This window comes from Amborella trichopoda, chromosome 9, assembly GCF_054954075.1.
Source record: "Amborella trichopoda isolate Santa Cruz 75 chromosome 9, AtrichopodaSantaCruz75HAP2 v2.0, whole genome shotgun sequence".
Lineage (NCBI taxonomy): Eukaryota > Viridiplantae > Streptophyta > Magnoliopsida > Amborellales > Amborellaceae > Amborella > Amborella trichopoda.
The window spans coordinates 10,357,151-10,371,859 of record NC_142344.1 but is presented as its reverse complement, the minus strand read 5'-3'; the positions used below and the strand labels follow the sequence as shown (position 1 = coordinate 10,371,859).

Here is a 14,709-nt window from a genome sequence, read left to right as displayed (position 1 = left end):
TCACTACACCTAGATTTTATTGTAGTTGGTCGCTTACAAGGAACACCCCTAGCATGATCATATAACTTAATTCCATGATTCATATAAAGATCTGGCAAAGTTTTATGCTAACACAGCCCTTCACCTCTATCTGTGCATAGAACTGACATGAAATTAGTTAAAAAAATAAAAAATCACTTTCTCCCTCATTTTTTCATGAACATCACAAAATGAGTATGCAAAAGTATTGTATCAAAATTTGTACAAAATATTAATATTAAAAAAAAAGTATACAATGAGACTATTTATCTTTAGTACAAGGTGGTCACAATTAATCTCGACTATTGGATGTGAAATTGCGAGGCTGCATTTATTGCATTAGCCAAATTCAAAACGTCAAAATAATTTTTTGGGACTTTGTGGCATATCCAAGCTATTATATTTCACGTCGAATGGTTATAAGCAATTGTGATCTCCCTTGTACCATAGGTAAATGATCTCATTGTATACAATCCCTAGTATTAAAATTGATATCAATAGACACTCAAATAAGAAATAACGTCCCAATATTCATGTATTTTTATACAATAATTTTTTTTGAGAAAGTACGAGTTTCATCAAGGTAATAAAAATAGTACAAGGCAAAAGGAAAAAAATGGAAAAAACGAGAGGGAGGAATGGAGAGGTCAAGGGAAGAGAAAGGAAAAAGAGAAGAGAGACAAGTAGTTGATGCAGTCTCGTTGGCCAAGAAATCTGACCTCAAACGTGAAAATAACCTCGACATCCCTAAATATAAGCAAGATTTCATCCATGAGACCATACAACAGCAATGGAGTGGAGTATGGATTCAAGAGCCAAATAATCATATTTGCCGAGTGACCTTCAATAATTATCCAAGGGAAGAATCGGTCCAAATGGAGACCCCTATTTTCAAGCCCCCCAATAACTCTATTTTTTTTAAAAAACTGAAAAATAATAATTATAATAAAATTTAATACATTTACTAAACAAAAATCTAATATAATAATTATAATAAATTTTCTAGAAACTAATTTTAATAACTTTAATTTTTTTTAAGGCCAATCCAGCTAATCCGCTAATCCGGACTGCTGATCCGTCAATCCGGACTCATTATTGGCACACGAGAATCGGGTCCTTCATCCTTTTTTACCAGACGTGCCCGTTCAACGACATATACATTACCATTAACCAATAAATTTCACATCCGATGAGCACTGCTCCTGGTACGCAATGTAGACGGTCGTATTGAATACTTCCCCTTTTGTTAAACACTGCTTCTTCCTCTTTCGTTTGGACGTCATTTGTATCCTTGGTGGGGAGTAAGTCTCTCTGTGCACATCTCCCTTCTCTCTCTACATATATGCATATGATTCTTCTTTTTTTCTCTCTCTAGAGGGGCACAATGTCTTCTGCTGCGAAATCCATGAGGCGGTTACTAAAGAGCAGGTTGTTTAGAGAGTTGGCTAAGCCTGGTGTTGGCGACAGTCGAGGCCTCTCTTGTCTTTCTTCTTCATCAATCAAACCCATTCGAGCGACTCTCTTTCCCGGAGATGGAATTGGCCCTGAGATCGCAGAATCGGTTAAGCAGGTAACTCTCTCTTTTCTCTCCTCCATTTGCATTCTCCCTCTACTTTCTCTATAGTTTTTTGTTCGGTTTGATACTATTGAATTCCTCTTATTGGGTTTTAGTATCAATCGTCTTACCAAATTATATGTTACGATGGGTTGATTTCCACCGAGGGCTTCACTTGCTTCGTTTATTGTATTATATTATGCGATTTTGGCATTAATTTTTCTGTTTTATTGGCATTATATAGAACCTTACATGTTTTTGGCAACAGTACAAATACTTTATGATTAGAAACTTGGAATATTATTTGATAAATTTACTAAATTAATTGCATACAATGTCTTTCTTACCTGGATGATCTGGTTATTGGGGGCCAACAATTTATTGGCCTCGAATTCCTAATCTGATCATGTGATCACCATTATTGTCTTTTGTTATTTATTAAAATGAATACCCTGATTTTCAGTTTCATAATTTCATTGCACATCCTTTGAGCTATGCAAGTTTCCAATTTGACTTGCATTTCTCTTTGTTCATTTGCTAAACATTGGAACGGCTACTCATGGAGGAGTCAGGAGAGGAATTGATATAAGTACACTAGATGCGTTGCCAATAGCTGGAACCTAATTTTCGTGCTTAGCAAAAACTTATAATCAGCTGAATTTTCCTTCTGGTTTTATTGCTTCTAGAGTACACTTTCTAATATCTATAGGTGATGACGAAGCAATGATGAAAATCATCTAATGTTCCAAACTAATGAAAATTATATTTGTTCTACTATTCTTATATGGAAATGCAGAACACTAGTAGCGTCCTATCCTGATTATGGGTGAACTGAACCGTATTAGCATTTAGATGAATTCATCATGGGACTTGTAAAAGAAAATAAAAAAAATGAATTCAAAGGATGATGCTACTTTAGTTTTCCTTGCTGTAGAATACGTATTCATTTGCATATTGCTTCCTTAACTGCAACTATACTTTTACATCATAAACATCTTAAATTAGCTACTTGTTATGTAGTAATGGGAAGCTAGCATGACATCTAACTCCCTATTAATTTTTTTCTGGAATCAGGATTTGATTTTAGGGAGGGTATGAAAATATGATGACATTTCACTAATGTAAAAGGAGCAATAGAACAATGGTCAGTTCAATGTGACTGGTCATTGTATTTCCAAGTAAAAAGATCTGAAACTCTCTCAAATTTTAAGTTTTGAATTTGATACCAGGCTTGAGAAAAGTGGCAAATATGGAAGTTTGAACTTGTCAAAATAATTCCTTCATCTTTAGAATAAGTTCGGGGAACTTCACCATTTTATTATTTTGCCTCCTAATAAACGAATATTAATGTAAACTAAGATTGCTCTTGGCACATTTCTATTAAGTGAAAATTGAAAATCTCACAACTCTCTTATCCTCAACGACTAAAGTAAAAGCTCTGGCCCCTTTTTCCTTTCCATCAATGCATCTGGTTATTGATCCACCTTGGTCATCTACAAAAGGAATTAAAAGTATACCTCTTTCTGACTTTATTCCTTTATGTTCTTCACATTTTCAACTGTTCCTTTGCATTTAGGAATCGGGCTTGGGTCAAGACAGTAGCAGTTGGGTTTTCATAGCACTACGTCTCAAGTTTCATTCCTATGTAACCTTTTCAAACAGAAAAATAAACTGTTCCTCTGTATTTTCTTTCAATTGGGCAATCTACATTTTCTCAAGCCACATTCAAAACATATCGGCAGTAAATCTTGTACATGTATGCCCTTATTTTCAAAATTCAGTTGATCTGAAATCATTCTGCATATTTCAGCTTAAAATCACACTATACAATAATACAACTAATCTACTATTATATCATTAGCATTGTATTATTTTGTAATGGCTTTCTATTGTATTTAACCCATAATGGTATTGGTATTTCTGCCACTCTTGTACTCATATATAAATGATTGCTCTCATTTTTTTAATGTAAATTCATTCAGCACAGTTCTACCTAAAATCACGTCGTATAACTGTAAACCTTACCTCCACTATTTTTTGTTTGGTGACTCTCTTCCATTGTACAAATTTATTTTATTCTTCTAAACTGCCTTGACAACACTTGTGCGCATGAGTGTGACTCAATAAATAGTTTCCTGGCATTTGAAATACTTCAAGTGCTTAGTTGACCTAAGGAAATACATAATATAATAGATGGCGGGTTCCTTTAGAATATTCTTGTAATCGTTATCCATAAGTGCACATACATAAGCTAGATGGCCAAGTGTGTCCTGACTGTAGTTCTTCATTTCACTTGTAATTGCCTTAGCCACATTCTTCGACAGTTCACATTTCCATGACCTGCAAGAGCTGTGGTAGCCAAACTATCAGCCAAATTATCTGCCTTCCTATTAGAGTCAAACTATGAGCTCCATGTTGGTTCACCAGGAATGTAAAGGATATCAATACTAATGAAATTAGATAAACATAAAAGGATGAAAATTGTGCCTGTTAGCGTCTATAGGGCGTGATATTCCTTGCAAAGAGATTGAATCATGTCTAATAAGTTACCTTTAATTATAGTAGGGCCTTTGAAGTTCATAGTGAGCATTTGAACTCCAACCAGCCCGCATAGAGTCTTCAATTCTATGGTCATAATGAGATTTTGAATTTCAACTAACCACAAAGAGTCTTCAATCCTGTGATTTCGTCTTTGCTGAATATAAATGGACGGCAGCCATGATTGTAGCCCACTGTTATAGATGGTCAATAACCAGCAATCTTGTTTTTATAGATCCACCAAGATTTGATTCCCATGACACTAGATTTATGCAAATCAATGATCTCTTGCATCCTCCTCAAACATCGAAGAAGCAATGTGTGTCTCATTACTTCACTAAAACTCTACCCAAAAGATTTGTATTTATGAAATTATGAACTTCATTTTACCAAGAATAGAAGTGGGGCATGCTTATTGTTATTGTCCCCTTCTAGAGGGAATAGTTGCATGTAAGATTTTCCATGGAACATATTGAAGGTTATGATGCCTCTAAGGGCAAAGAGACAAAATTTTCCCTTCTCTCTAGCAGTTCACCATATTGCAAGAACTACCCATATAATAATATATGGGCTCCATTCCAATTTATCCATAGCTTTATTTCATTCTGTGAAGTATTTGCATAAAGAGTCCCACCAATCATACTCATAAGCAATCCCTGTTATCCACGTTCTAAATCTAGAATGCATTGGTGAAGTACATCTTCATGTTTGTCTTATCTCTTTTCATGGAATTGATTTTTTTTCCTGTTTCTCACTTGTGAAAATTTTTCTGGACTCAATTACATGTGAAGGAGAACTATGTGTGTGATGTGATGGTTCTATCGACAGATCCTTTATGTTCCTCATTTCCCTTTCTGCTTTCCTAGAGAGATCAGGCTTTGATATTGCTTATGTTTCTCTGTGAACTTCCATCTTAGGACTGAAATATGTAATTTATTCTTATTGTTATTGGTAATAGCCCATACGCATTACTTTATTTGAATAAAAAGTGTAATATTTTCTGAAAATTGTAATAGTAAAACTGGCATTATCTTCTAGAAATTGTCAAAATGCTGATTAAAGAATGTACACTAATATTATTAAATCTGTTTTTTTATTATTTTATTGTTCCCACTTTCATTTATTTCAAAATATTTTTCAACTTATTCATTTAATTTTGCTCAATCCTTTTTTTCTGTGCATGTGCCACAAGCTAATATAGAGAGGTTACATACTAGCAGTCTTATATCAAGACCATTCTCCAATTCATGTAAACTTTCAATAAAGAATTGAAGGTTGGATATGATCAGCAGGAGTTAAACTTTGGGTTGGGTCACTTTGTCATGGAGCATTATTTGGTTTCTAAATTTGCAATTTTGTCAGTTTTGGTTACCATTCGTCTGTGCATAAAACCTGGATTCACATTCTTGTGTTTGGAAGTAGATAAACAATACTATCCATGTACTTCTTGGCTCTGTAATTTGATATTTTCAGTCTAGTGATGAAAAATATTTTACATTCTCTAGGATTCATGTGTTTTATGGAAGGAATTTACAGAACCTTGTCAACTTGCTGATAGTCTTGTGATCTTAAATCTTGTCTGTTGACTGTGTGATTTGTTTGAAATGCAATCTGTTTATACTTAAAAAAAAAGACAATTTTTATTTTTTATTTATTATTATTATTTACAAAGATATTATTGCCCACATTTAGTTTTGGAAACCAAGAATGCCTTCCAGAGATGCGTTTCTGTATTTCAAATCTTCCATGTATCTAAGGGGAACACCTAGAATTTGCATTTCATTAAATTGCTATTCAATTTTTTTTGTTTTGTATCAATTTAGTGAACCTTATTTATGCCATATGTTGTTATCTGACTACGAAGTTGTATTATTTTGACTTACAATGTTTTGTCATATGATAGTTCATTTTGTGATGTTTAGTTGGTTTCTGCTTTGATGATGAATGTCTTTATTTACTGTGTTGAATACTGATTTGATAGTATATCTATACCTTGAACTGGTTCAAAAAGTATATCAATTCAGTTTTGGCGTTCATAGTAATTCTATGTATATAGGTATTTTCTGCTGCCCAAGTGCCAATTGAATGGGAAGATCACTTTGTGGGGGACAAAGTTGATCCTCGAACAGAGAGTTTCCTGACATGGGAGAGTTTGGAATCAGTTAGAAGGAATGGTGTTGGCTTGAAAGGGCCCATGGCTACACCGATTGGGAAGGGCCATAGATCATTGAACCTTACTCTGCGTAAGGAACTTGGTTTGTATGCTAATGTCAGACCTTGCTACAGCCTTCCTGGCTACAAAACGCGATATGATGATGTTAATCTGGTCACCATTCGTGAAAACACGGAAGGCGAGTATAGTGGCCTAGAGCATCAAGTGAGTCTCTATTTATTATTCTCTACATCAATGTATCTCACCCCAAGTACACATATCAAGATAATTGTAGTTTTTCTTGTTAATCCGGGCTATATTTACTGAACTTGTTTTTTTTTGATATGTGGTAGGTGGTGAGAGGTGTGGTTGAAAGTCTCAAGATAATTACTCGCCAGGCCAGCTTAAGAGTGGCAGAATATGCTTTCCACTATGCTAAGACACATGGAAGGCAAAGGGTGTCTGCTATCCACAAAGCCAACATTATGAGGAAGACTGATGGACTTTTTCTTAAGGTGTGAGATATAGTAGCTGACCTTTTAGTTTACCAAATTTTAGGATTGAGTTTATTTTACTCCCTCACCCATCTCTGCTGTGAGCATCTCCTCATATCTGGTTGGTTTTCTTGTTCTGTTCTTGCAGTGCTGTCGTGAAGTTGCAGAAAAGTACCCTGAAATCACCTATGAGGAGGTCATAATTGATAATTGTTGTATGATGGTATGCTCAGTTCTGTTTCAAGTTAAATGCTGACTATGTCCGACTTTCAATGATATAATTTCCCCACAGATTTCTCGTACACTGAATTTAAGTGGTCTAAACTAATATCCTGTAATATATCTCATCAAATGTGAAGTTAAATGTTGACTATGTCCAACTTTTAAAAATGTATTTTTGTGAATAATTATTTCATATATAGAATGTAAGCGGTGCTGACTAATATTCTAGAATAATGTCTCATAAAAATGTCCTATATGATGAATTTAAGTGACAAATGCTGTGTGCTGTTTTTCATAATCTGGTCTTTGTATTACTCTTGATCATATATTTTGCACCTTGACAGCTTGTTAAGAACCCTGCACTCTTTGATGTGTTGGTGATGCCAAATCTCTATGGTGACATCATCAGTGATCTCTGTGCGGGCTTGATTGGTGGCTTGGGTCTAACACCAAGGTATTGCATCTCACTTATTTGATTTTATGTGTCCTAAAACTAACAATGAAGTTGTTAATGTGTCCAAACAATGTACTTAACATATTGGATGCGTTCAAATTTCCTTTTTAGAATACCAACCATAAAATGTAAGTCAGAAGATAAAAAAGCGGAGGAATATGACAAAAGGCAAGTTGTGCAACCATGCTTTGGCTGGAACATACTCTGCATGTACTCTGATTGGAGCATCCAAGTATGGTGTGACGGTTGAAATTTTTTGTTGGGTTGGGATGAGGGATGGAGGGAGGGGGGGGTGTGTGCAAACCATCTGTATGGTCTGTTTCCTTGGGGAAATAGAAGTTACACGTTGGTCCTGCACCACTTGATAAGACTTGATTGGACAAGGATATTCTGGCTGGAGCAAATACACACTATGCTCTAGCTGGAGTGTAGGTTCCGTAGAAGATACTAAAGTAAGAAAGGAAATGAATGTCTCCAAATATAACTTTGGAGACATGAAAGATTGATTCGGTTAGACGACTGTAAACAGGAAGGTTGCAGTATATAATGGCATGCGTGGGATATTAGGATATTGTGGAATGGATGGAAGAGGGCTTTAAATGGATGCAGTACTGACAATTTAGGTGATATTTATGCTGAAGTTGGTGTCAAAATGATGTCTGTTGGGGATCACAGCAAATTGACAGCCGAATGGATTTTGTTTTACTTCATGGCTCTTTTACTTAACATCGAGCATAAAAATACCGTCATTTTTTTTCTGTTAAATAGTTATTTCGATAAATCTTGGTGCAACATTGAACTAAGTATCTTCCTTCAGGATCCATATTGAGGGACCAAGTTTCAATTTCTTTAAGAGGGCCATTTTTTCCCTGCTGCCCATTTAGGAGTGAAATATGGTGACCCTGATTGTCTCCTATATTCATTGGTGGGCTTTTGGTACCCTACTAGGCAAAGAAACCACTAAAACACCCATAGATCTAAAAAAGAAAAAGAAATAAACAACTTTTTTCCCCTTCATTACCAAAGAACTGCATGCTTTAATAGATAACTGCTTGCCTTACAGGACTTGTTGGGATGTCCAAACAACCTTACTTTATTCTCCCTCGATTTATTCTGAGGTTGATGTTCCTTACGCTGCATTCCATGAAAGTTGATGTGACACTTCCTGTTGTGTATCAAAAGAAAATGAGAATAACATTGAGAAACTGTTTTTTGGATAATAAAACATTGAGAAAATTTGAATTAAGTTCTAAATTTTTTTGAGACCTGTATGCACAGTCTTATTGCAAATAAAGATCTTTTGTGGACATGGTATTATTGTTCTCTTAGATTCTTTATTAGCTTCTGATTTTAAAGTTTAAAATTTGTGTAATAGTTAAAAAGATTCATATCTTTTCCCTTTTCTTGTCTCTATTTGTTTGTGTCATCCTTGCACAGGGGCCATGCTAATCTTCTTGTCATAAAATGGAAATATTAATGCTTTAAATAAAGCAAAATAATCACATTAGTTTCTGTTGAAAATGGTCTAGTTATAAAACCTGCTATATGGTGGCAGCTGCTCACTACTCATAATCACTAATGACATTTAGGTTGTGCATCAAGAGTGTTTATGAATGGGGCCTCTTGTACTGGTTGGATAGCGTCTGAGTCTTTGTGCATGTGTATGTGTGCATGCACGTGTGTATGTGTGTGTGTGCCCCCAAAAGATCTACTGCATGATTGTCTTTCTTGGGGATATTTATTTCATGTTAGTACCAAGAAACATGATAAAATTTCAAATCCAGTGCTTAACTGAGTATAAAATTGTTTCAGTTATATCTAGTGATGCAGTTTGGCTTAGACATCTCTTGATTGATCTTGGTGTTGACATTATCTCATGTTCACTTCTTCAAAGTGATGATTTGAGTCCAATATGTTATGTGAAAATGTATATCAAGATAGATTGTCACTTAATCTTCTCCTTTGATCATAATAAAAAATGTGAGAATGTTCTGCTGGTGTGCGTGCAACCAGAGTGTAAATACAAATATACAACATGCACTTCTAAGAGTCCTAGCTGCCTAGGCAGCAAGCTCAGGCTTGAGGTGTCCCAGGTCTGGAACATGGAGGGCCTGTTTTTTGATTAAAATGTTAGATTGTGTATTGGTTGATTTGTGCTAAAAGATGTCCATATTATGTTTGTCCTTGTTTTAGTGTGAGTCAAACAACGGAATCTCAATGATCATATTCATTCAAATCCAAATCCAATATCAATGTTTCATGACACACCACACCAACAGAGTTTCATGTACCATATCGGTATTGTCATATGCCAATCACCGAATTGTTAGTGTTTTTTCTTTTGGGGCCGGGGGGGGGGGGGGGGGGGGGGCAATCAATTAAAGAAACAATTAAATCCCTGGTTTCAAGGTTTTTTGGGTAAAAAAATGATACAATGGAGGGCTTGGAATAACACTTGTCTCCCTTCCAACCCCAACTATTTTCCTCCCCCATAATGTGGGGAATAATCAAAGCCCTTCAGTCACGGGCACTTTCCAATCCTCAGGTTAAGGCAAGCCACGATGGGCATGGGACTCGCGGTGTTAGGTGCCTGCCTTGGTGGTTGACGTGGTCCACCTCTTGCTGGCTGGCCTAAGGTGGCTGCTTTGTAGAAGCAGGACAGACTTGCTCTTCCTGGTTGGAGACGGCATCTAGGTTGCTGAAGTGGTCTACCTCAATATATTTGCTTTTGTCATGATTACAAGATGGTTGTCTAATCAATGCCCCTATTTTTCCTTTGGGTGTACTTTTGATGTTGCTACTGGAACAGTTATACATAATTTTCCTATTGATTTGGAGAATTTCCAAGCTCCTTCTCTCTTCTCCTCTTCTTTCTCTCTCTCTCTCTCTCCTCTTTGAGGAGATTTTTTTGAACTAGCTTCCTCAAATAAGATTTGATTTGGGGATCCAAAAAGGGCCTAGATCTTATTTTGGAGTGGCAGTAGATTTGGAGCACTTTTGGAGCTCCAAATCTTTTTTTCTTTTTATCTCTGAGAGGATTGCTTTTGCAATGGAGGAGATCATTTTGGAACTTTTTCGAGTGCTTCACCCACCTCAAAAAGTGGGTGAACACCATCTTTTTGATGTTCATGTTCCCATTATCTTCATGGAATGGTGTCCCGTAATCTATATTCCCAGATTTTTCAATGAACCTTAAGCCATAAGATCCCAGGGCAAGGGTATAGGTCTCTGTATTAGCCTTCAAGAACAGTGTTTTAAAACTCGGCTGGTCCGATTTGAACTTGCCTGAGTTATGCAGAGTCTTAGACCAGCTGGGTGCTGGGTCCCATAAAAAACCTTGGGAACCGGCTGAGTCTCCCTGGTTCTTGAGGTCACTACATGAATTGTTTCATAGACTCGGCCAAGTCTCAAACGGCCAAGCCTTTTGAGACTTGACCAAGATAGACCGGTCGACTCGGGCTTAGGCCATGCCCAAGTCCAAGTTTTTGATCACTGCTTATGATACTTTTCCTTATTTCTTGTGATGCCAAATTGCTAACAACTTCACTTTCAGAAAGGATTTGTTATCAATAGATCTTGTACTTGGACCTCAGTGTGATTAGAGCCTCCATACGCACCTAAGTGAAGATTCCGTGCTGCAATTGGATGTGCCCGTGATTATAAGATGATAGAAGTGTCTAATGATACCGTAAAACTGTTGTCAGATTGGAGTTGTGTGGTTCTTTCGCAAACTGACCAAATAGACCAGGCTTTTGCCTATGCTTCTGCACATGGTTGGGTTAAAGAGTCACTGAATGTCGCTTGATACGTATCTACATTCAGCTTAGGTTGGGTGTCAATTGTCTTGAATCGGTCAACTAGCCTTGGCAATTGGTATTGAATCTAGTATTTGCTATGTAACTACTATCCCTACGATAATCTAGTTATTTCAAGTCCTAGAAGATATGACGGATGGCCTGTATGAATTAGGCAGAGCAACTGCTTTAAGTTGTAGTTGGCCCTTTTATAGTTTATACTCAACAAGAGAAATACAAAACTAAAGATATAAGGTTTCCATTAGTAAGATAGATAGTGATGCCTGGCATCCCTTGATTTAAGGCATTTTAAATTGAATAATAGGCATTTATATGCTAATCTTTTGGTTTAGCAACTCTATTTTATTGAAACGTAGATATGTAGATATGTCCGTCTATGACTGGTCAAATAATCATGAAACTTGTTAGTAGTATCTTCATCACCAGAATTAGTTTACAAATCCTTAATGCTGTCGCCTGATTGAGTCTCACTCATTTTATTACAAACAATACAACTCTCATATGTTTCAGACTTAACGTTCCGTTAAATGAACCTAAGTAAAGCAAGAAAAGAAATCATCAAACCTTTTGGAGGTGCTTGAACTCAAGTCAAGACAGCCTATCCTAAATCATGCATGCCAGAAACAAAGATTGTCATACTAATTGACCAGAATGTGATTTCACGCTCTTCATTTGTGATCCTTGGTCAATGATGGTGGCTCTATGGTATCAGGGGCCTATAGATTAATGCCTGCTTGTCGGGGTGTCCTAAGCCCTACTGTTTAATTAAAGTTGTAGTTTTGCTACGTTGCAACAAAGAGATATATTTATCTGAAGTTTTTTTTGTGTAGTTCAGCTGTAGGAAAATTATTCGAATCGAACTTTGGATGTAGTGTTGCAGCTGTTAACAATTAACCATTCAAGCCCAAGTCAGTGTCAGACTCTATATATTTTGGACGTTTAAATTTATATTGCTGAACTTAACAAAAAGAAAATAAAATAATGTGGTTGGTGAACTTTGTTTAGATTCTGCTGCAGATTGTATCTGATTTTCTGTTATTCAGTAGCAAACATTCTATGTCAATAACAATTTGTCAGCCTCCCAGATACATTCTGTACATGATCACGTATCTGATACCACTTAAATTGGTATGTGTTTGAAGGAAGGTTGTAGACGAGAAGTATATGACATGTCATGGATAAAGCCAAAGCAAACTCAAAGAGAAAAGGATTATTCTTCCCTGATGTTAAGGAGCCCATGAAAATGCTATATTTTTAAATTTAGCATCAAAATGCCACCATTTACCAAATTTACAAACCTGGCATGGGTTTTTAGGGAACAAGTTCCAATGCACCATCCAAGTACCAAGGTTTATGATTAAAGTATGCAATTTTCTTGAATTAAAATCCAAATCTTTAATTTTGAGGGACCACCAACATTTAGTGACCTGCAATATACTGTTCCTCTGTGTGTGTGCCCGCGTGCATGTGTGTACATGTCATCTGTCCCTGCATATGACTGCGACCAAGATTTTGGGTTTTCACATTCGGTAGCAGAACAAACCCTCAACTCCCCTGCCTCCAATACTGTTTCTGCAGGCTGAGGGTGCCTTTTGTCTTTATGACACAAGGATGGGAGAAGTGCTAAAAAATGTGGGAACACTGAACTCTGAATGTATATTTTCTTATCTATTATCTCTTTGTTCAGTTCCTGTCTGTGCATCATTGAAGGTCTTCGTTGTTAAAATTTCAGTTGTAACATTGGCGAGGGAGGTATTGCACTTGCAGAGGCTGTGCACGGATCTGCGCCTGATATAGCTGGCAAGGTAAGGCATCTTGATTCACATTGCAACCCTTCAAGAGGGAGGGGGGAAGAAATGGAGGGAGGGCAATTGTTTAACCTGATTCCAGTTTTATGATTAGTGTGTGCATTCTTGTCTATGAGAGATAGAGAGTGTGTTTAAACTTGATTCGCACTAAATGATTAATGAGGGGGGTTCATTGCCATGACAGAATCTCGCGAACCCTACTGCCTTGTTGCTGAGTGCAGTGAGCATGTTGCGGCACTTGGAGTTGCATGACAAGGCTGACCAAATCCACAATGCCATTCTTAAAACAATTGCAGAAGGAAAGTACAGGACCGTCGACCTTGGTGGCAATGCCTCCACCACTGATTACACTAACGCAGTTTGTGACAATCTTTGAGGCTTTATGAGCTTGCCTTTGAATTGGATAATTTATGATGATTTGGTTTCTTATTTCCAAAATAACTTTTTGTGATGAAGCCCAATCATGTTAGTATGATTCTTACCATGTTTTGATCATCGTTCCGCCTCTACTTGACAGAGAGCCAAAATTCTAAGCATTTAATTTTTTTTACTTTGAATGGACTGAGAGGAAATTAGATTGTTTTGTAAAGTTAAATAAGATGTTAATAAGTACCAAGTGATTGGTTCTGCTCCCTACCGTTACAATGGTAGCATCATCTATTCTTAACCTTTCTTTTTCTTGAGGATGGGGAAGTTTGTACGCTTGTGCGTGCGGTGTATGTGTGCCTGTGCGCTCTTGGGATTGGAGTTATGGCTGAGGGTGAGATGATGTGTGTCCACCCCTTCAATTCAAAGTACTTTGTTTCTTGTGTAGATTTTCACTTCCATTGCGCAACACTTGTGGATCATTATTTTTATGGTGCAGTTTGTATAGAGCCAAGGCTCTAGACAATCAAAGTACAGCCCACCTTCAAATAGTGTTGAGAAATATGTTTCTATATTGGAAATCTTTGTAATGGTTTAAAATGTATTTCTATCACTAATTATAAAAATTAAAGCTTCAAAAATAGTTTTGATCAAACAAATCTATGAAAACTTGGAAATCAAAAAAGTTTGTGGTCCAAAAATACTTTACAAGATGCACTATTTTTAAAAATCGAAATCCATTTTTTTGTCTTGTCTATGCATCTTGATGTCGAGATGATTAATTTGAGTATATTTGGGCGTCAAAACAACCTCTTCTAGTGAAATTTTTGAGGTAGGTTTTAATTTGATTGTTTAGAGTTTAGGCTCTTTGTAAACTTGTCCCTTATTTTATATTCGGAGAATATTTTGAAATCAACCTGTATGCATCTTTAAGTTATCAAATTCTTAAAAGGGATTATATATGATAAGACTATTTATTTTTTGTACAAGGTCATAATCACTTTTGACCATTAGATGTGAAATCTAATTGATGAAATTGTATCACAACATTCATGAACTTTTGTTTTGAACTTTGTGCCTTAAGAATGATACACCCTCAACCACTCAATGTCGAATCTAACAATTGATGATAATTGTGACTTTTTTGTATCAAAAGTAAATGATCTTATTATGTATGGGGTTTGTAGGAGAGAGAGAGGGAGGGAGAGGATGGGAGGTGAAGACTCAAAATGGGGATGATGGAAAGATTTCTGATGTCAATTGTTGGAAATCATTAGAAATCTTTCA

The 14,709-nt window shown here is 36.3% G+C and overlaps 1 protein-coding gene and 1 pseudogene across 2 annotated transcripts; one reads left to right on the top strand and one right to left on the bottom strand.

Moving 5' to 3' along the window:
• Nucleotides 1–1,067: 1,067 nt before the first annotated feature.
• LOC18424254 (isocitrate dehydrogenase [NAD] catalytic subunit 5, mitochondrial) lies at nt 1,068–13,690 on the top strand. Of its 2 annotated transcripts, none has more exons than XM_011630641.3 (8): nt 1,068–1,223; nt 1,394–1,588; nt 6,168–6,488; nt 6,617–6,778; nt 6,906–6,980; nt 7,324–7,433; nt 12,981–13,053; nt 13,241–13,690. In XM_011630641.3, the coding sequence occupies exons 2-8, from the start codon at nt 1,403–1,405 to the stop codon at nt 13,430–13,432; spliced, it is 1,119 nt and encodes a 372-aa protein (XP_011628943.2). In that variant the 5' UTR covers nt 1,068–1,223; nt 1,394–1,402; the 3' UTR covers nt 13,433–13,690. The 2 variants fall into 2 exon arrangements, with proteins under 2 accessions (XP_011628943.2, XP_006828907.2); XM_006828844.4 differs by having other exon boundaries at nt 1,122–1,319.
• Nucleotides 8,811–8,926, bottom strand: LOC148780365 (U6 spliceosomal RNA; annotated as a pseudogene).
• Nucleotides 13,691–14,709: the final 1,019 nt, after the last annotated feature.